At 38.6% G+C, this 22640-nt stretch overlaps 2 protein-coding genes across 3 annotated transcripts; both read right to left on the bottom strand.

Annotated features, from left to right (window-relative positions):
• Positions 1 to 265: 265 nt before the first annotated feature.
• Positions 266 to 17941, bottom strand: LOC149081507 (uncharacterized). 2 transcript variants are annotated; one of them, XM_089238444.1, is made up of 13 exons: positions 16737 to 17941; positions 16493 to 16609; positions 16251 to 16367; positions 16010 to 16126; positions 15759 to 15875; positions 15512 to 15628; positions 4369 to 4485; positions 4128 to 4244; positions 3408 to 3527; positions 3174 to 3290; positions 2287 to 2409; positions 2074 to 2190; positions 266 to 696 (listed from the first exon to the last, which is right to left on the bottom strand). In XM_089238444.1, exons 4-13 carry the CDS (start codon positions 16023 to 16025, stop codon positions 641 to 643), a joined length of 1017 nt encoding a protein of 338 aa, XP_089094570.1. In that variant the 5' UTR covers positions 16026 to 16126; positions 16251 to 16367; positions 16493 to 16609; positions 16737 to 17941; the 3' UTR covers positions 266 to 640. The 2 variants fall into 2 exon arrangements, with proteins under 2 accessions (XP_089094570.1, XP_089094569.1); XM_089238443.1 differs by lacking the exons at positions 16010 to 16126; positions 16251 to 16367; positions 16493 to 16609; positions 16737 to 17941 and having other exon boundaries at positions 15759 to 15930.
• A 682-nt stretch (positions 17942 to 18623) lies between these two features.
• LOC149081506 (uncharacterized) lies at positions 18624 to 22573 on the bottom strand. The gene is made up of 4 exons (XM_089238346.1): positions 22386 to 22573; positions 20860 to 20988; positions 19797 to 19913; positions 18624 to 18766 (listed from the first exon to the last, which is right to left on the bottom strand). Exons 1-4 carry the CDS (start codon positions 22552 to 22554, stop codon positions 18624 to 18626), a joined length of 558 nt encoding a protein of 185 aa, XP_089094472.1. The 5' UTR covers positions 22555 to 22573.
• Positions 22574 to 22640: the final 67 nt, after the last annotated feature.

Below are 22640 nucleotides of genomic sequence, written 5' to 3'. Positions count from 1 at the left end.
AGTTCATTTTCGAAGAGCATGCATGTTGTTGAAAATCATCATCATCGACTGCCGATTCAAAAGAAATATTCAAAAACTTTTAGGAAGTTTCTCTCTCACACAATAAATAAGAACCAACCCCATAGTGGCAAAATACCTTAGTTTTAGTGTTTATCCTCTTTTCTTACCCAGTCTTGACTTTAACAGACGTAGCTTTCAACAACGAAATGACAGTATTTAGAATTGGTCACAAAGATTGCATGAATGTATCCACATTGTTGTAATTATCAGAAAATTTATTAGACATCCATTTACGTATTTTTTGTTACGGGGATGTCAGTAGATACCACATGTGTACAGTGGGCATAAATCTAACACAGATACTAGAAGCGTGAATGTGTGGCCAGCATTTGCTCATAGTAAGTCTTATTCAAAAGTATAAAAATGCAAAAATCAATAGATGACACGAGGTAAATTACGGACTCAAAAAATCATTACAAAAGTATCATTTGGCAATTATGACAAAAAAATAATTGAAACACGTTTCTTTGTCGATGTTTAAAATTTTCGTCTAATTTCACGCATTTCTTCGTGGTGTTGCATTTTCTCCGTCAGTTCGGTGTACGTCCGCAAATGTCATATTATTAGAGCGAGCTTACGTTCATCTAAATGGCAAGGAGGGCGTTGATCCCACCGTGGACATAGAAATTTGTTTGTCTGAAAAGATTTTAAGACAACAAAACAATTTTTCAATGAAATTTTTTTTAATATAAGGAAGTTGGTACCGAAAATAGAAAATATTTGTATTGTGATCAGATGATTTACGAAAACTTCACCGTTAGGGAAACTCACCGACAACAGTTTGTCACCAGTGAGTGATTGACTTCATCAGTGAGTGATTACACTTCACTCATAGTTAGAAAAACTGATCGCAGATGGCAACACTACACATAACAAGCATCACACAGAAACAAACTTCACGCCAGGTTTCGCTACACGTACATTCCAACATGTACCAATTCGTTAGAGGTTCCGCAGGGGAATATGGACGAGGTGCATGTCTGGTTTAGTAGTAGTGAGTGATTAAGCAAGACACATGAGGGATTGAGTGACCAAATGAGATAGCGGAACACTCATGAGGGATTGAGTGACCAAATGAGATAGCGGATAAGTCAATTAGTGAATGACCGTGTGAGTAACTATATGAATGAACAAGTGAATAATCGAATGAGTTATCGTAAGAGTGATCGTATGAATGACCGCGTGAGTAAGCGATACAATAAGTGACCATATCAATGATCAAGAGAGTGGGTAAATTACAGTATGAGTGACCAACTGAGTGGGTAATGGAGCGATTGAGTGACTGTATGAGTGAACTGCTGAATGGCTGAGTAGCAGAGGGAGTGAGTGATTGAGTGAACCGGTGACAGGATTTTCATGTAATGTGGGACCAACTTATTGACAGAATGAATGAATAACCGTACGAGTGACAGAATGAGTGGAAATATGAATGACAAAGTTAGGGAATGATCGCACGAGTGAGGGACTAACTCAATCATTCATTTGCTCACCTGCGTAATAGCTGACTCTCCTGATTCATGTGATCAATCACTCACTCCCCAGCTCATCCACTCACAGACTATGACTTTGTCGATTAATTGTTTGTTGATGAGTTTTCCTTCCGGTGAATTGCTGATTCGATCATTTTTGTCGCACCACGGTCATTTTCTGCACACGAGGGCCAATCAGACCGATTCCGAACAGCATCTGTTATTATACCCACCGAGAGGTTGGAGCGCTAACCCCTTGGTGTGGAACTTCTTGCGGTAGCAATCGTTTTCTGTGGTCATGACGCCGTTTGTGTTGTACCCCTGTGTCAGGAAAAGCTTTCGACAAAGACGAACCCCGTGTATCGAACTCGCTACACCTCTAGATATCCTTTGGTAGTATGTATCGACCAAATACCGAGGCGAGTATGTTATCGACCTGGGCTACCGCGCCCTCACTGAATTGAGTGGCTATGAATTGTTGACGATGAATTTCCCGCGTACGTTATTAGATATATTGTAATGAGAATTTTTGTTAATTCCTCACTTGTGTCGCAATTTCTTCCGCCATAATCAGCAAGGCACGTGCACAAGTATTCCATGTCTTCTCCTTTCCAACACGTGCCACCATTTCTACAAGGCTTCGAATCACAAGGATCGATCACTGAGGGGAGCGAAAAAAAATAGTCATAAACACGTATAATTAATTGTTCATTTCTAAATTATCAGCACTGATTTCACAGGAAACACGCCTTCAAACCTTTCTCGCAGTATTTTCCGATGTATTTCTCTGGACAGGAGCAATAGTGATAAGAGCCATTTCCTCTCCAGCATGTTCCTCCATTAAAACATGGCTTCTTGTCGCTGTCGCAGACATGAATTTCTGCGTAAATAAATTTAAAAAAAAGATTACTTTAACCTTTACAGCGGCAATCCCGAGATATTTCGTCAAACTTGATCTGCTTTATTTCGATCGACCCGAAATATCTCGGGTTCGTAACACGCTTTTATTTCCAATGTGGCAGTTGTAATGCGGGTCAGGAAATTTTTAAAAGCCAGTTACAGGGTTGAAATAAAAGTAAAATGATTTTATTTATATAAAATTATTATTTATAAAATTTGTTTTTTGTTATTATTATTATTATTATAGTGACCGATATTGAGATCCAATGCTCATGCTTTTACGGATATCGAAAATATATATTGCCAATATATCCGTGGAAAGTTTGAGATTCATTCGCATCAATATATATTTACAGTGAAAATCCTATATAACGATACTTCTTATAACAATGATTGTCAACGATATTCTTTAAACTTTATAGATACTATATAACAATAATTGCCAATGTAAGAATATTAATCTCTATTCCCAATGCACTTTCATATTTTTATAGTGTTCATTGTCTATTTCTTCTATAACGATTGGTTTGAATACCGTTTGACGGAAATTTCATTGTAGTTGCTATGTGTTCCAGACTCTGCCACGAAGCTGGGTTGGAAGAGATCTCGGCAACGGGATAAGTCCAGTGGCAAAGTTCTGGCGTTCATTCATTCATTGTAGTTGTTATGAAGCGTATGAAGATGGGAAAAAAATACTAATGACATGGCATGCATGTTGTGATTGAGGAAACGAAACATTCTCACTTCTTTCGCAGTTTCTCCCAGCATGTGTTTCTGGACAAATGCAGAGGTATCTCAAACCTTTTCCAATCCAACAAGCACCACCATTCTGGCAAGGATTTGAGTCACAGCCGTTGATATCTTCAGAGATCGTAGAAAACATTAACCCATGTTAAAACATTATTCAAAGTAGTTAAAGTCAATTTGGAGGTAATCTTCCAAGAAATAATAATATTGATTGTAAGAAAAATAGCTCACCTCGCTCGCAGTTCTTTCCGGTGTGATTCGAAAGACAAGTGCATATGTAATTTGTATGGTTCATGTTTTCCCAACACATGCCTCCGTTTTTACATGTTTGATCCGTACAAATTTTAAGACCTGTAAAAAGTCATTTGCAAAAGAAAAAATTGTTCAGTTTTTTTGTTTTTTTTTGCAAAAAGAAAATACATTCCATTCACAATCAGACTGGCGTGATCAACTCATTTTATTTGTATATATTGATCAATTTAACAATTTTTCGTAGTCTTATTGTACGAAGGAATAGGAATTCTTCGCCCAACACAAACACAATATATAAGAAACCAACGATGAAAATGAATAGCAAATAACATGTAGAAAAAGACAAGCAGGTGTTCAGCTTCTTTCTGGCCACAGCGTCTAAAGTGTATGAACGAATTTTTCAGGTCAGGAACTGGGAGCCAAGATTGCCAAAACTCAAGTGGAACTCCTGACAGCATGAAAACAACATCTACAGTATGACGGAACGCATGAAGGGGATATTTATAATATTTCACTAATATTTGCCTTTTATCGTTGATTTCCCTTTTAATTGTGTTGGCTTCATTAAATTGCACTGGTGTGACATCGGTGACTATTTCAATAGCATAAAAAATGTTTCATTACAATCTGGTAATGATCGAGATTTATAGTAGGCCCAATACCATATTCTCATTATTTCACTAAAAACATTTAACTCACGTTTTTCGCAGTTTGTTCCCGTGTGCGTCGCAGGGCAGTTGCATGTGTAATTTAGACCTTTTCCTTTTATGCATGTTCCGCCGTTCTGACAAGGGATTCGAACGCATGAATCCGTTACTATCCAAAAGAAAACGGGAAACAAAAACACAAGGAAAAAAAATCAATATTTCTTGAAGACACAACCAATGTATAATTTTGATTCAGCACTGTGAAAAAAATATATTCTTTTTTACCAACACACCGCTTTCGCAATTCGTCCCGTTGTGCGTCCGAGGACAACTGCAGGTGTAATTTAGACCTCTTCCTCTGATGCATGTTCCGTTGTTCTGACAAGGCTTTAGATCGCATGGATTAGTTGCTGTATCGTTAGAGAAATAGAAAACAACAGCAGAAGTTAAAATCATCATTTCTTCAAAACCTAAACAATTACAGTATAACCTGTCACTTTAGACAACTCTGTAACCTGGCTACCTCCCTATATTAAAGGGTTTTGAATGGAACCGGCTACAATCATATTGCGAAGTATGTCCACAGTACTCTGTATCTTAGACACCTTACGATCTTGGATATTGGACACTCTCTGTGTTCTTATCTTGGACAAGTATAGCACATTATCTGCTGATTGTATGTTCAATCAAATCAATCAAATCAAATTTATTGTTATCGTATAACAGTATCTCTGTATTGGGCTCCCATCTCTGTAATTGGGCTCAGCCTGTTGAGGTGTGTAAATAAATAAACAGTACACACACAAAAAAAGAGAAAAATTTACCAAGGAGTCAATCAAAAAATGACCCATTCTGGTAAATGCTAGTAAAAATTGGTATGCAAAACAGAATGGTCAACTAAAAAAAATCAAAATTATTCAAATGAAAATAAAAATTCATGGCAACAGTGGAGTGCAATTTAAAAACAGTTCTACATGCTGCAACTAAAAATATACATTTTTTAGATGTTGGAATAAAAGCAAAAACGACTAGATGCAGCATGTAATTAAATTAAATTGTTATGTTATTTAAGGATTATATGAGCAAGAAAAACATTAAAACAAATCCTCTATACCATCAAGTGAGAACATGTATTGCTTGACACATTTTTTAAAGGATAATAAATTAGTATTGTGAGTGATTTCTGGTGGTAATGTATTGTAGAATTTTGGGATAAGGTAAGTAAAATGTTTCTTCAACAGTGTTCTATGAGTCAACGGAAGTGAATATATATTATTTAGTCTATTTGAAGATCGAGATGTATTTAATCTATTTGAATGTATCTATTCTATGTATCTATTTCTATGTATCAATTTGAAGATCGAGGCAAGGAGAATTGACCTTTGAATAGGAGGAGAATAGATTTATATAAATATAATTGACGTAATGTAAGTATTCCAAGATGTTGATGAAGTTGTATTGATGGTGTAGTAAAATTATTTGTGATGATTCAAATTATTCTCTTATGGAGGCTGATTATAGGGTAAAGGGTTGAAAGGTAGTCAGAACCCCAGACAATTAGACCATATAGTAGGAGTGAGTGAAACAAGTAAAGAGTTAGTAAAAACAATTGATTCAAGTAGGGTTTGAGATGGTAAAATTTATAAATTGCTAGCCGTAATCTTTTTTGCAAGTACTTGATATGACTCTTCCATTTAAGATTGTGATCAATGTATACGCCAAGGTATTTAATTGTAGTAACTTGTTCGAGACATGAACAATTACAATCAGAATTAATTGCCTAATTGCGATTATGTAAAATTAAATTAAGATGAAAGTGAATGTTAGATTGGGAAGAGAAATTTATAAACTTAGTTTTTGATGTATTTATCTGAAGGTCGTTAGCAACAAGCCACTTTCGGATTCTAATTAAATCAGTATTGATTAGGTTAGTTAGAGATTGGAAATCATCAGATGAGTAAAGTAATACTGTGTCATCGGCGAAAGTTATGATATTGCCATTTATGTTTAAGTTACATAAATCATTTATGAATAATAAAAATAACAATGGTCCCAAGACAGATCCTTGAGGAACGCCTTTCACTATTTCCAATGGGGTGCTACGGCTATTGTGGATTTTGACTGATTATGTTCTATGGATTAAAAAAGAAGCAATTAGATTCAAAGCATTATCTCTGATTCCGATATATGACAACTTATTGAATAATTGTTAAAGAGAGAGGTGCGAACGAGTCGATGTCAGGAAGAAGACATATTGAAGTTTCCCTTCCGCCGTGATGAAACCTACGAGCCTTATTTCGTGAGCATATCAGCAATTTGCAATTTAGTACAAACATATTCAATTTGATTATTATTTTCTTTGATAACATCACGTAAAAACTTAAGCTTAATGTCCAAGCGCTTTAGCCTACCATGACTATTCTCACTTGTTACACATTTAATGCGAGATTGATTATCTTCATATACAACAACATTTTCAACATTGATTATTTCAGAAGATACGTTCTTAAACCACAAAAGATCTTGAACTGCTTTTACCATAGCAATAACTTCTGCTTCGGTAGAAGACAAAGCAATACAATTTTGTTTCTTGCACGACCATGATATAGGGCAGTCATTTATCATAATAACATTACCTGAGACTGATTTTCTATCATTGGGATTTGCTCCCCAATCTGCATCGACATACACTGACAATTCCGAAACAGGGGAATCATTTCTTCTATATTTCATTTTCATGTCAACCGTTCTCTTTAAATATCTGAGGACCCTTTTCAAGGCACTAAAGGCAACGTCAGTCTGAAGCTGACTCAAACAATTGACAGTAAACAGAATATCAGGTCGAGTAACGTGAGCCAGGTACAACAGAGAACCTATGAGCTCCCTGTACAGTCCTTCGAACAAATTCCCACTCATAAAATTGGCAGATGTTGATTTCGGTTCCATTGGAACAGCACTAGGTTTGCAATCATTCATATTAAATTTCTGTAACAATCTTAAAATATAGGATTTCTGATCAAGATATAAACAATCAGAAGAGAACTCAATATGAATACCTAAGAATTCTGTTGCTAATTCGCATTTTGACAATTCGAACTCTTTAGACAACATATCAATAATTATTTTAAGCTCTTTATCATCTGAGCCGGCAATTAACAAATCATCTACATACAAAGCAATGATAATTTTCTTAGCATCATTAAAATTTCGAATAAAAATACACGGTTCAGAAATACATTGAATAAAACCTGCTTTTACCACGAAGTTGACAAATTTCTGATACCATTGGCGTGGGCTCTGTCTCAATCCGTAGAGACTTTTCATCAGCTTGCACTTCCGGCCACTGTCGTCGTCGTATCCCTGAGGTTGGTCCATGTAGATCACTTCATTTAAGTCGCCGTTCAAGAACGCGGTTTTCACACATCTAATACACAAACACTTGTAGATTCTCTTGAAGTATCACCACGAGTACAAGTCGCAAAGCCGAGATATCGATGACTGGTGAATATGTTTCGTTGTAATCCAGTCCGTCTTTCTGCATGAAGCCGCGAACTACAAGCCGAGCTTTGTGTTTACCATCGCGTTTCTTTCTACAAACCCACTTGCATGAGATAGCCTGCTTTCCTCTAGGAATTTCCTCCAGATTCCACACGTGGTTCTTGATCATGTATTTCATCTCTTCATCCATGGCTTGTTTCCAGGGTCGCTGTTCCTCTTTCGAAAGCGATTGAATATCGTTGTTGTCAAGAGTATCTCGACAGGCAACCATTGCCATATAGGTTTCAGGATAAGGATACCGGATCGGCTGATTTGTTTCTCTTTCGGATCTCCTTCGTTCTGGTGTGGCGTGACCGTTTTCGTTGTTGGATCGCCATCACTGTCCTGAGAAGAGAAATTATCTTTCACGGTTGCATCATCGATCGGGTCGTCTATGTTGTCATTGATGACGGCCTTCTTTTTTTCATTGAATTTTACATTTCTTGAGACTATAATACGTTTCGTCTCTGGATCCATGAGTCGGCATCCCATTAAAGAGTATCCAACGAAGATCATTTTCTTCGATCTCTTATTCAGTTTCTTTCTCAGAGCTGCAGGAGTTAGCACGTACGCACTGCATCCAAAAACTCGAATATTGCTTAGATCAGGATCAGATCCAAGCTTCAGTTTGTACGGTGTACAGTTCTTTACGATATTGCTTGGAATTCGATTATGCAAGTACGCAGCAGCTCGAATTGCTTCGCCCCACATTTGTTTTGGCAAATTGGCTTCGAATATGAGGGTCCGCCCTTTGTCCAGCAAAGTTCGATTCGCTCGTTCAGCAATTCCGTTCAACATTGGAGTATAAGGAGGATCAGGATCAATCGTGATACCATTTTCTGTTGCGTAACGAACAAGTTCGCCTTTCACATATTCGCTAGCATTATCACATCTTATTTTCTTCACAGAAGTATTCAGCTTCAGAAATTTTATCAGTTCTGTAGGAACTTCACTTTTCTTTTTCAGCAATCGAACCTCCATGAAGGTCGCTGGAGTGATCAGGCCACAAACATCAGTGTGCACCATCACCATAGGCTCGGTTTCTCTTTTTCTTGGTCCTTTCCCAAACAGTTCAGCGCTCTGTTTGGAAAATGTACAGACTTCGCAAAATGAATCTTCAACTGGAAACCAAAGTTCCTTTACAGCTGAGTTCGATGGATGATCCAACCTTCGATGCCACAGTTTCGCATTACATTCAGCAAAATACGATGAAGCTACACGAGGAGAGAAATCACTTACATACTGCCCTTTGCTGTTGAGTTGAGCTATGATGAAATTTTGATTTCTCTTCCGGACACGAACACCACTTTCTGAGAAGATAACCGCAAATCCAGCTGCCTGAATTTGTTTCACAGACATCAGCTCACCATTGAGCTCCGGAACATACAGCACGTTGGTCAAGGTCTGCTTTCTCCCGTCAAATTCACCAACGATGGTTCCAATTCCCTGAATATTCAACCGTTCAGTTTTTGAAGCGCAGTCAACAGTTCCATTATATGATGTCATCGTTTCGAACCATTCCCGCTTGCTACATATGTGTGACGTAGCACCGGAATCCACGATGAAGAACCCCATTGTTGACACCACCGACAGCGAAAGTCACAGCAGCCGATTCAAATTGCTTTGCAACGGAATCTTTACGAAATAAACAATCCCGTTTGAAGTGGCCGACGCGACCGCACCCATAGCACTTCGGTTGATATTTCTGGAATTTTGGCGAGTTTCCTTTCTTCTTGGAAACACCAAAAGCAGCATCACAGTTCGACGTAGCATTTTTCTCGATCGATTGTCTTTCTGATGTGCTTTTCTCCAGCATCAACGAGTCTTTTTGTCACAAATTCCAGACTTAGATTGTAACTAAGCTGATTCTCTATCGCTGACTTGATTACATCATATTCCGCTGGTAATGACATGAGAAGATAAACTACAACGTCCGCTTCATCCACTTTCGCCCCCGAGAATTTCATCTCGTTCACGATACCGAGAAGTTCATCGATGTGTTGACGCATCGAACATTCGCGTTTCTTTTTCATGGTAGCGAGCTTTTTGCGACATAAAATCTGACTCACCGTCCCATCCTTTGTATACGTGGATTTCAGCTTGTTCCATATCTGCAGGGCAGATCGTTGTTCACTCATAGACATCAACACCTTGTCGTTCATAAGTCATCAGCAATGCGTATGCTTGCTTGGCTTCCTTGACCTCCCTTTATTTCGCCTCATCCGCTTCACGTAGTAAGTAAGCATCCAGCTCTTTGGCAGCAAAAATAGCCTCCACCCGTCTACTCCACAACGGATAATTCCCTCCGTTGAAAGGTTCCACTACATATTGAAGTTTCCCTTCCGCCATGATAAAACCTACGAGACGATCGCTTACGAAACCAACGTAAACCGCGAAAATATAAACCTAAACCACGCTCTGCTGTTACAGAGAGAGGTGCGAACGAGGCGATGTCAGGAAGAAGACTATTCATTATACAAGAGAGGACACAATATACAAGCACACACACACACCTACGCAGATAACTAGAAAACGACCTGTTCATGGACATGCAGCGTCATCTATATGTATATAACATAAACTAGTGCGATTACATTTCTAACAATAATATATAATGATTCACGCTATCAAATCTTTTCTTGTATCAAGAAATATTGCAATGGTTTTTTTAGATTTATCAATATTTTCAGCGATAAATTTAGTAAATGCTAGTACAAATACAAATACAAATACAACGCCACAACAGGCAAAATGCCCAACGAGGTGGCTGATAAAAAGATGCCCATAAAAATATGGATGTCATATGTTTCAAAAATACAGCAACCCCATTAAAAATGCAATTAACACAAATTATAAACAATATATACACATGATAAAATATTATACAATGCCCATAAAGAATACTTATGGTTGTCTTATTCTAAGAATGGATAGCTTCTCGATTTACCCCAACATGTTTATCGTATTTCTCTTTAAACGTGTCAATTGTGTTACAATTTACTACCTCCGAGGGTAAGCTATTCCATTTATTAACAACCCTATTAGAGAAAAATTCCCTGCGACACCATAACCTTGCATTGTCCCTCACCAATCGATACTGGTGTCCCCTTGTAAAAGCAGTTGATTGGCGGTGTACTAAAAGTTCATGGTCCATCCTATCCATCCCATTGAAAATTTTGAACACTTCGATCATATCTCCTCGACACCTGCGTTCATCCAATGTAAACATATTCAAAAAATGAAGTCTCTCTTCATAACTCAAGCCCTGTGTGCCAATAAGGACACGCGTAGCTCTTCTCTGCACCCCTTCAATCAAGTCTATGTCCCTCTGTAGGTATGGTCTCCAAAACCTTACAGCATACTCCAGTCCAGGACGAACTAAGCCTCGAAAAAGCGGAAGAATGACTTTAGGAGAACGCGAAGAGACTTTTTGAAAATGAGACCAAGCATTCTATTCGCTTTTTTGACAACCGCTGAACAATGTTCAGAAAACTTAAGTCGCTCGTCAATGAGAATTCCCAAATCGGTGACTCTAGTTGCATCCGGGATAGTGACACCATTCAACTCGTAAGATAACCATGGGTTGTTCGAACCAAAATGAGCGACCATGCACTTATCTACGCTAAACGTCATGCCCCATTCATTTGCCCATGCTGCAATCTTGTTTAAGTTGGTCTGGAGCAACTCCCTATCGCTTTCATTTCCGATTACCCCCATTAGCTTCACATCATCTGCGAATTTGCTAGTAATTCCATCGATACCCTGATCGAGTTTGTCGATAAAAAGTGAAAAAAGTATGGGGCCAAGGACACTTCCCTGAGGAACTCCACTTGTGACGTCTGTCCAACCAGAGAATTCCCCGTTCACCATAACTCGTTGCGACCTATCTCTTAACCACGATTCTATCCAATTCAGCAAGTTGCCCCCTATTCCAATCTCGTGTAAACGCTTCAAGAGTTTGCCATGTTGGACCCGATCGAATGCCTTCTGGAAATCAAGGTAAACAACGTCGACATTTTTGCTCTTACCCAAAGCCTTAGTCACGTAATCATAGAAGCAAAGGAGGTTAGTTACACATGACTTCCCCTTCCTGAACCCATGCTGATTATCCGACAATACATTATTCTCGTCTATCCACTTCACAAACTGCCCTTTGATGATAATTTCCAAAATTTTCGAGAGGGAGCTCGTCAAACTCACTGGACGATAATTAGACACCACTTCTCTACTACCCTTCTTAAATATCGGAACAACGTTAGCCAGTTTCCAATCTCTCGGGACGATACCCTCAGCAACACTACTCCTGAATATCTGTGCGACTGGCCCCAACAATTCATTAGCACCTTCCCTGAGAACCCTGGGATAGATATCATCTGGTCCTGGTGCTTTGCTTGCACATACATTTCTTAGAAGATTTAGGACCTCCACGTCTTCTACTTGAATATCGTTGAGGGTTTTATTACCCCATGCAACACCCGTATATCGAATATCATTATCTCCATTAAAAACAGACGCGAAAAAGTCATTGAAAGCACTACACATGCCTACATTGCTCTCTACCTTAGAGCCTCCTATCGAGAGGGGGCCAACTGTCCCCTTACATCCATTATTGACGTATCGAAAAAATGATTTTGGGTCAGAGCCAATGTTATCTGCCAACCTAGATTCAACTTCCTTTTTACTATCCCTTATCGCTTTCTTCAACAGTCTTCTTTTATCAGTAAACAATGATAGGTCACCACGTCCACTTTTATACTCTCTGAATGCTCTTTTCTTTTCAAGATAAAGGTTCCGCACGCTATCCGTGAACCATAGAGGGTGTGATGTACAAACACGCTTTTTTCGAACAAAGGGTATGACGTCGTGCAAAACAGAGGACAGCTTCGTACTAAATTCTTCCCATTGACTTACCACCCCTACTGATTCCAACCGGTCTTTGAAAACTTCCGCTAACCTTCTTCTCAAAACATCAAAGTTAGTTCTCCGAAAACAAGGAACCAGTCTTTTGTTATCAACCTTACCCGAGGAAAAGTTACAGTGAAATCTGACGATACGATGATCACTGGAAGAAAACTCTTCCCCCACCGAAACATGTTCAACTAGATCCTCAGAACTAGTAAGAACTAAATCCAAAATAGCAGTACCCCTAGTGGCTTCTGATAAAAAAAATTTTCGAGCACCAACTTAAGAAAGTCTCTTTCATACTGATTTCCAGATGAAAGGTTCTCCCAATCAATACCCGGGTAATTGAAATCCCCTAGTATGAGAACCCCTCTTTCGCTTACACATGTAGGAAATTTCATCATGCATTTTGGCAATGTAGTTTTGATCCCTATTCGGTGGAATGTAACAAACCCCAACAATAAGCTTATGACGTCTTTTGCTCTCAAGTTCAACCCATATGGTTTCAATATCACTTCTCTGCACGTTACACTCTCTAGCCTTCAAACAGGATTTCACGTATATCAACACTCCACCCCCTTTCCTATCAGATCTATTTCTCAAAAAAGAATCGTATCCTGAGATGTGTAAGAAAGATTCATCTCCATCCTTTGCCCAAGATTCTGTAATGGCTATAAGATCCAAGCCCTCCACAACTATCATAGTTTCTAAAAAATCTTTCTTATTACCCAAGCTCCTGGCATTTATTAACACACATTTTAATTTGCCCGGTGATTTAGTGTCAATCGAGAAGCCATCCAAGTCAGAGGTGGGTAATTTTCCGTCAGTACTGTTGTGATTATCATTAACTAACCCGCATTCCCGACTACGTGGTCTGGGAGTAAAAAACCTGACCTAAGACTATCGTAAACCTCCCAGACCCCTCACTTATTTAGATGGATCCCATCCGAACGAAGCCACCTATCGGTAAATGCGGGAAGCTCCAAGAACGTGACCCCAAGTGAGGAGCAAATGTCCTTCAGGCCTATATTGAATTGGTGGATCCTACTCCTATATCCCCTACTACCCCTTGGCAGCACTGGAATCACTGCCACATCTGAACCCCCCTCCCTAGCGGATAATAGTAAATCCCGGTATTCTGACAGAGACTCACTAATATTCGCTCCTTCCTGATTTGTTCCCACCCACAGAATCACCCGCAAGGGCAACTTTCGGCGATGAAAAACGTCTCGAACGTTGCCAATCTTCCCCCCAGGAAGACAACAGCGCTCGAAAACCCCGAAAATCCCTACACACTCGGTTCCCAAGTTCCCTAACCATAGAATCGCCGATGATTAAACCCCTATCACTATCCCCCTCTACCTCATCCACGACCACCCATTCGCCATCTAAAATGTCGTTGTTCGTGGAGATTGCTTCTTCATCAACAGGTGGCTCGACGACCAGAGGCTCCGTTATAACCGGGCCCTCTAGCACCCTAACTTTTTCCCGTAAAGCTTCGACCTCGAGTTCCAGCCTTTTCCTAACCAAGCACCCTTTACAATTGAAACTATCAGCTACTATACCCCTAGACCAGGGAAACCTCCCGTCGCAAGCTCTACACAACACTAGTCGAGGTCGAGGCATACTAACACTATTGCTAAAGCTAGATAATAATAATAATACTTAAAAATAGGAAAATGAGAAACGTTAACTGGAAATTAAAATAATGTAAAATACATTACTATGCAAAATATACGTAAGAGATTATACGAAAAAATTACGTAAAGTAGAATGCTCAGCACTAAATCAAGAAGAATAAAATAAATATGTATATAAAGAATACAACACCCTCTAAAAAAAGTATTAAGCTACGAAGTACAATTTATACTTATTAGAATTAGCTAACTATCTCAAAACACTAACACTACAACAATAGGCCCAAATGGAAGGAAAACAAAATTATTGAGAGTACCCGGGAAAAAGTATACACTGTTTGCTAACACTAACGTCCAAAAACCTACGAACTTATATCAAAGAAGCGAGCGAACCTGGCGAAAAAACAACGAAAATGAAATGCGAACGAGAAAAATAAATTAAAGTCGATCGAAAATACACAACGAAAATTTAAAAAAAATGAGAGCAATATAATAAAAAAAAACCACTTATCTCACAATCCAACGTGCGCTGAAAAAAAGAAAATCACCGCAGAATATGACCCAAAAATAAACAACACGCTAAGTAAAACTCACGAGAACGAAGAAAAACACAAAGAAAGACACAAAATGGCGCACTGGCGTGACGGTAATCCTTCGGTAATCCCCGGCAACGGTTTCGGATAAAACTTCTTCTATCCGAACTTCTATCCGAAACTTCTTCGTCGGTGAGCGGAGCGCGATAATAGCACGTCTGAGTAGTGCAGTAGAGCAGTTTCTGTGTTTTTATTAGGAAGGAATCCAAACTGATTGTTAGAAAAGATTACTGAAATGCGACAAGAAAGAAAAAATTCTATTTTTGATAATTGTTTCAAATATTTTTGAGATGGAGGGTAAAACTGAGATTGGTCTGAAGTTGTTAAAATCATTGGGATCTCCAGATTTATAAATGGTTGTAACGATAGCTGATTTTAAAGACCTCGGGAATTTACCACACTAGCCATACATATATTTATTAAATCTGAGAGAGTATTCAAAATATTATATGGTAGAATTTTCAACACCTTGGTATTGATTGTTTCTGCAAAGGATCCAGAAGTGGGACTTCTGGAAGAAGCACTTCAAGCATCGGATGCTTGATAGTGCTATGTAAATGTTATTGTGAGTGTAGGTTTCACCACTTTTCAGATGGATGCAAAAAACAGATTTATTGAAACACCCCCTTCATTGTTTAATTGTAAAATAATAGATTATCGTTATATATTCTATATTAAGTTAAAAATAAATATTTACTCAAGACATAACCAATTAAACGATTTTAAATTACCAATGCGAGAAAAATATATTGTTGCTACCAATGTACCTGTTTCGCAATTCATTCCGGTATGTGTCCAAGGGCAGTCGCAGGTGTAATTTAGACCTCTTCCTCTGATGCATGTTCCGTTGTTCTGACAGGGCTTTCGATAGCATGGATTAATTGCTGCATCGTTAAAAATCGAAAACAAACGTATCAGTTAAAAATAAATATTTACTCGAAACGTAACCAATTATATGATTTTGAATGATCACTGTGAGGAAAAATACAGTATATGATTGTTACCAAAACGCACCAGTTTCACAATTCTTCCCTCTATGCGTCCGAGCACAGCTGCAGTTGTAATTTAGATCTTCACCTTTGATGCAGATGCCGCCGTTCTGACAAGGCTTTCGATCACATGGATTAATTGCTGTAGCGTTAGAGAAATAGAAAACAAAAGCAGAAGTTAAACTCATTATTTATTCAACACAACAAATTATATGATTTTGAATGATCACTGTGAAAAATGTATTGTTCATATTGTTCATTATTGTATCAATGTACCTGTTTCACAATTCATTCCAGTGTGTGCCCAAGGGCAGTCGCAGGTGTAATTTAGACCTCTTCCTCTGATGCATGTTCCGTTGTTCTGACAGGGCTTTAGATCGCATGGATTAATTGCTGTATCGTTAAAAATAGAAAACAAACATATCAGTTAAAAATAAATATTTACTTGAGACGTAACCAATTATATGATTTTGAATGATCACTGTGAGAAAAATATATGATTGTTACCAAAACGCACCAGTTTCACAATTCTTCCCTCTGTGCGTCCGAGCACAGCTGCAGTTGTAATTTAGATCTTTACCTTTGATGCAGATGCCGCCGTTCTGACAAGGCTTTCGATCACACGGATTAATTGCTGTATCATTAGAGAAATAGGAAACAAAAGCAGAAGTTTTATTTTGAAAATCATTATTTATTCGAAACAATTATGATTTTGAATTATCAATGTCAGAATAATATATATTGTTGCTACCAACGCACCTGTTTCGCAATTCACTCCGACGTGTGTCCAAGGGCAGTAGCAGGTGTAATTTAGACCTATTCCTCTGATGCATGTTCCGCCGTTCTGACAAGGCTTTCGATCGCATGGATTACTTGCTGCATCGTTAAAAATCAAAAACAAGAGAGCGTATCAGTCAAAAATAAATATTTACTCGAGACGTAACCAATTATATGATTTTGAATGATCACTGTGAGAAAAAATATATGATTGTTACCAACGCACCAGTTTCGCAATTCTTCCCGCTGTGCGTTTGAGCACAGCTGCAGGTGTAATTTTTACCTTTTCCTTTGATGCATGTTCCGCCGTTCTGGCAGGGTTTTCGATCACATGGATTAATTGCCGTATCGTTAGAGAAATAGAAAACAAAAGCAGAAGAGTTAAAATCATCATTTCTTTAAGACCTAAACAATTACAGTATAATCTGTCAATTTAGACAACTCTATAACCTGGACACCTCCCTATATTGAACGGTTTTGAATGGAACCGGCTACATTCCTATTACGCAGCATGTCCACGATACTCTGTATCTTAGACACCTTTCGATCCCGGATATTGGACACTCTCTGTGTTCTTATATTGGACAAGTATAGCACATCACCTTGTCTGCTGATTATATGTTCGAGTATTGAATGTTTGATAGTTCTATGGAAATATTATTGCGAGTGTGGGTTTCCCCCCCCCCCTTTCAGGTGGATGCAAGAGACAGATTTATTGAAACACCTTCGTTGTGTACTTGTAAAATGATAGTCAGATTATGGCGCTTTACTACGACTGGTGCATCCCTTTATTCCACAAGTTTTTGTGGGTGTTTTTTTCATCTCTCTCTTCCAAATTTTACTCATTCTCTGATAGTTAATACAGTTGTGAATTGATTAAACGTCAAGTTTTTAGAGTTGACCATAGGAAAGCTAAAAGAAATGATATTGTTTGATTACACTGCTCTCAACACAGATTTTGTTCTCAAAGATATTTCAGTGGGATTTTGGGGCACTGATTACGAATCTGGCATTGGTTTTGTCAGACTGGCTCTAGTTTTTCAGATGAAGTGAAAACTAAATTTTAATGGGATCATGAAAACCACATTGAAACTGTGCGAAATGTAAATCAATAGTAAACATAATATCAATAAATAAAGACTACTAATGTGCCTAATGATGACATAAATATAATAATATATTGAATAGAATAGGAAGATAAATAAAATTTAAAGTAAAAATTCGACGCAAAAGTTATTGGCTGCAGCCTTTATTGAAATGTTGGGAGCATGCATTATTCGAAAAACTAGATCTAATTCGACAAAACCACCGTCCGTTTTCAAATCAGCAGCCCCCAAAATACCCTAAGACCGTTAAAATTCAATTGAGAATATCGTTTTTTTTATTTTTAACACTGTTATCAACTGTGAAGAGAGCTTTATCAAAATTGCACAGAAGAATATCAAAATCAACTATGTCAGACATAACAACAAAACGTCAACTTCGAAAGCGGGGTGAGGGGAACTGTAGCGTTCACAGAAAAAGAATGTACGAAACTACTTCGCCAAACACCGACTCTGGCCATACCGATACACTACCATTAATGACATGGGTTGGAAATGGAGGCGCTATCTATCGATGGTCGCCTCAAGTTCGTTAGGGTAAACATCATAGTTATATCCTCCCTCGGGTTTGAACCAGGGACCGTGACATTAACCTTCATGGTGGTAGACGAGCATCTTACCACCATGCCACTCGGGCGTGAACATGCGAAACTAGAAATTATGAGGTAAATGTAAAGGTTTTAGAATTCTTTTAAATCAATAGTAAATCAATCGTCAAACTAAGAAAATCTCCCTCAGTGGCCAGCTGCCCCACAAGTAAACAAGATAGATAACATGATGACGTTGGATTAGACCTTTCAAACCGAGCACAACTCCGGTCTGTTGTCATTGGCAATTTACTACGATTGAGTTGTGTCAGAAGTGTGCATGTGTATACCTTTAGTCTGAGTATGTATCTATAATGTTGTGCGGGAATTTTGGTGCTGTTGAATTTGACTAGGGTTCTTCAACTCATGGCCTGAGGGCCACTTAAAGTTCACCGAGCTCTCCGGTAACGTGTGTAGTATAGCTTAGTCTGTAACGCTGTGCCAATGATTGAAAGTTTGTGAATGATTAGACAAAGAGGGAGTAATATCAGCTAGAAACATGGCCTGTATACACGCCCTGTCATCAAAATATGCACAAAACGTAGTTCCACCCACTGCCAATTGAACTGAAAATGGGGGAATAATTGGAAAACAATGTTTGATGGACAGGTTTGCTTTCAAAAAAGGTTAAGCTATAATAAGAAGCTTTTAAAGAGTCAGGATATTTCGGTATTGCCAATGAAATAATTAAATTTCTTTCTATTGTAAAATATTGTTAATGATAAAACTAAAAATAGATATGGATATCTGTACACAGTTATATTCTAACACCTATTGAAAAGGTTGGTGCTTGTACATGTAGTTGGTTTTTTTCGTCTTTCCATATTCTATCACTTAAGCCAGATAATAAGACAAGCCAGATGGTTTTCAGTATTGTGTTGGGAAGAGGAGGACATGATTTTTCGGGGGGGGGGGGGGAATTAAGAAACAAAATGTAAGAGTATGTAATGTAGAAAATGTAATCAAATGTATTCCTGCTATATGCAATGGCTATAGGTGAGATAGTCTTCTTCAGTGACATCACGAGTTCCATGCGGAGGCATTTTTATATAGGGAGTGTTGGTACAGTGCGTGCGTGTGCCGATTTAAACAGACAAACACCCGATTATACATGATTGCTCTCAGTAATAACTTTTTCCTCACTGGCTTCATGAATCATTGCCACGTTGATTCAGCTAGGGCGACGATGAAGCCTGAATGGCATAGTCTGGCACGCTCACCCAATTTGTCTTGGCGAATAATAGCTTCCAAAAATTTTTATTACGCCACCGCGTGTTGTCACTGTTGGCGTCCTTCGACCTGTGTGTGGGAAGATTGGGAGGGAAGGCGGCTCTTTTGACTTGTTGTGGGGGCTGCAAGGTCTTGGTTGTTCTCTTCCACCAGCCTTCTAATACCTACACCATTTGACGATCATTGCCAATGGTGAAGCGGCCACACTACTCGCCCATGCCCAATCATGGAACGTATTGGGTCAGACTGGACACGAATGTGGTCTCTGATTTAACAGCATCACGTCAGAACTACGATACAGTATGGTGTTTTTTTTTCTAGAATTGGCAAAAATGCAATTTATTACTAAATTAGACAAGTAGTTACCTGCGCAAGTTCCATTTTTATCACTGAAGCCAGCTTTACACGTGCAGCTCTTTTCGGTTCTTGCAAACTTTTTAAAAATGAAAGTGCAATTTATTTGATTTTCTCCGCAGTAGCAATCTTCAAGTTGGTTCAAAGAGAAAGAAAGCAATTAATAAAATACAGGAAGAAGACACATGATATACAGCTCAGAGTTCATAGATATACTACTACTACTACTACTTTTTTTTTTTTTTTAAACCGAGCACAACTCAGGTCTATCGCCATACGCAATTTACTACCTAGCGAGTTGTGCCGGAAGTGTAAGTGTGTGTATCTAACAGTCTGAGTGCGTATCTAGTGTTGTGTATGATTTTTCAGTGCTGCCATCTATATCTCAGAAGTGAAGCGAGTGATATATAGTGACTGAATATTTGTACTGTTTGTAGGCCTGTTCCTCTCTGTGGAGAGACTTTTTAACGGGGAGATCGGCTCGAATTTGCGTCTTGAAGTTGGGAACCACAGAAAACCAACTGCAGCCGACCACCACTGTGGCGACGGTGGGGCTCGAACCCGGTCCCCGCGATGCGAGTCCGTCACTATGACCACCCGACCACCACAGCAGCTAGTACTATTTCATCGTACATGGAGCTCGTAAGTCGCCTTCTGATGAATTTGCAACGGTCGGGTTACGTGTAGGAATGCGTTGCGTGCATATGCGTGGCTTTTACGTATTTATAGTGTCAGAGTTACGACTATGTCGTATAACAATGGTGCTGCCATTTTCCTTCTGTACTTTGAAGTGTAAATGGCAAATGAATGAATTTTCATTATAGTATCGCGCTGAATGGTCTACCTGCTCTCAGCGCAGAGACTTTTTCAAATGAGGGACTGGCTCGCATTCAAACGCCGAAGTTGGAAGACGTCAAAAAACCAACTTCAATTTACCATCACTGCGCAACCAAAGAGGTTGGCTTCCATTCGTGTAGCAATTTAAAGGAAATATTTTTATGTATTATAATGTTTCACAAAATAATAATGTTATTGTTGGCAATGGAAAGGATAATAAATAACTTTTTCACGGTACCTCTGCATTCACTAACATCCTCAAAAAAACGAGCTTCAAAATACCATGCTTTTCCAGGTGGGCACTGGCAATATTCTCCTTTCATGATGTCTTTGATACATTTCCCGCCTTTGCAACCGCCGCACTTCTCTGTCGGATGAAAAGAAACGAAAACAATAGCTCACACAATAACACTCACTTTTTATTAATATACATTTATCTGCCATATAAATAATATCGCCGCCGCCTCCCTCTGCCAAAAGCACGAATGTGCAATGTCCTTGGAAAAATAAAAACACGGGAAATAACGTTTAAATGTTTACTCTACCCATGTTACTGTATGGAAGTTATCTTCCTAAAATGTTTTGGAACATGCGTTTCAATAGGGATACACATGCACGTTTCCTGCAAAATATAGCAAAATAAGGTATCCAACCAGCTGGTAAAAGAAAGGGAAGAACAATTTGCACATTCGTGATTCTGGCACAGGGGGTGGAACGGCATTAATTATTTATTCAGTTTTAATCTAACACAGTTTCAAATCTAAGAAAAACAAGTTAAAACACTCAGGATGGTGACTTCCTCAAATTAATAGAACTTTAATATTCCTCGTAATAGCTTGTGTCAGGCTTTGTTTTAAAGCAGAGTTCCCCAAACTGTTTACTTTTGTTCGATCGTCGCGTATGTGCGTGTCGTTTCCTTCTTCAGAATATGTCCTCCCATTCACCCTCAACTCAAATCAACCCATAGGATATTGTGTTATTTCTGCAGCTTCTATCGCCTCCCTGAACAATTCCGTTCCCCCCCCCCCCATGGGAAAACATTGCCCAATTTGAGAAACACTGTTTTATAGCTGTATAAGATTGGTCCGTGGCTCGCGAGCTAAATATGGCTATAGCAGCCATGTAATGTGGCCCGTGAAACCGAATCGACCATCATATTTATATCAATATCAAACCTCAATGAATATTTATTGGAAAAGTATGAATGTATTCCCAGTGGTCACAAATCGACACAATGCCGGATTCTCTATGAATCAAAATACAACAGGGGAGGGGTTATTTGAGAGGGAAAAAAATATTGATCCGAATCAGAACCACCTTGGCGATCTCGGGAATCAACATTTTTAGGGTCTCTTCTAAACTTGTAATTTTCTGTAAAAGCTGTCGCACTGTTTCGGAATTCAGAATGGGCATTGGCAATACCAAAATTAAATCAAACGTTGGGGAAAAATAAAAATTCAGAATTGAGGGAAAATTCGAAAAAAAAGAACTTCAATGAATAAGAGCCTTCGTTGGCCCATCCGATGACAATTAACTGATCCTCATTATCATGAATTTTCAATGCGGCATCCAATCGGAAATTTTGAACCATTCAATTTCAATTTCATTTAACGAACCGTTCAGTGACCCACGTGCACAAAGCGATTGAGCAATCTTTGTATTATAATTCATTAAGTGTATTACAACTTGCATTATATCGTTATTTTCAAGCAATTATCTTAGATACTGAAATTTCAAAAAGAAAGTGATGCATGTAAAACTCACGAGTAACCTGTTCTGAGTCATTAGGTGATGGATTTTCGCGCAAAACTTCACCTTGTACTGATTCCTGATGAATCCTATTGCCGATGTTACCATAACTCGAACTTCGCCCTTCGGTTGGACAACTGAAAACGGTAAATATAATTAAAATGTAAACAAGCAAAGTCGACATTTTGCCGATTCTTACTCTATCTCCGAACCTATAAAAAAACTAAATGAAGGCTTTATATTTTCTTCAAGAATGCAAAAAAAAAACAT

The sequence above is a fragment of the Pholcus phalangioides genome, unplaced genomic scaffold (assembly GCF_987345545.1).
Source record: "Pholcus phalangioides strain wild (caught in Gottingen) unplaced genomic scaffold, Ppha-v1.0 ptg000010l_1, whole genome shotgun sequence".
NCBI classification, from domain to species: domain Eukaryota; kingdom Metazoa; phylum Arthropoda; class Arachnida; order Araneae; family Pholcidae; genus Pholcus; species Pholcus phalangioides.
Note: the sequence above shows the minus strand (reverse complement) of the source record. Positions and strands in the feature narration are given on the sequence as shown.

Coding starts and splice junctions, on each gene's coding strand:
- LOC149081507 (XM_089238443.1), bottom strand. CDS start 15,921: ATGAGTTTAACTTCTGCTTTTGTTTTCTATTTCTCTAACGCTACAGCA. Junction 4,486..15,511: donor CGGAATGAATTGCGAAACAG/GTACATTGGTAG, acceptor CTAACGATACAG/CAACTAATCCATGCGATCTA. Junction 4,245..4,368: donor CGGGACGAATTGCGAAAGCG/GTGTGTTGGTAA, acceptor TCTTTTGGATAG/TAACGGATTCATGCGTTCGA.
- LOC149081506 (XM_089238346.1), bottom strand. CDS start 22,554: ATGTCGACTTTGCTTGTTTACATTTTAATTATATTTACCGTTTTCAGT. Junction 19,914..20,859: donor GGATGTTAGTGAATGCAGAG/GTACCGTGAAAA, acceptor ACCAACTTGAAG/ATTGCTACTGCGGAGAAAAT. Junction 18,767..19,796: donor TAAAAATGGAACTTGCGCAG/GTAACTACTTGT, acceptor CCCCATTTTCAG/TTCAATTGGCAGTGGGTGGA.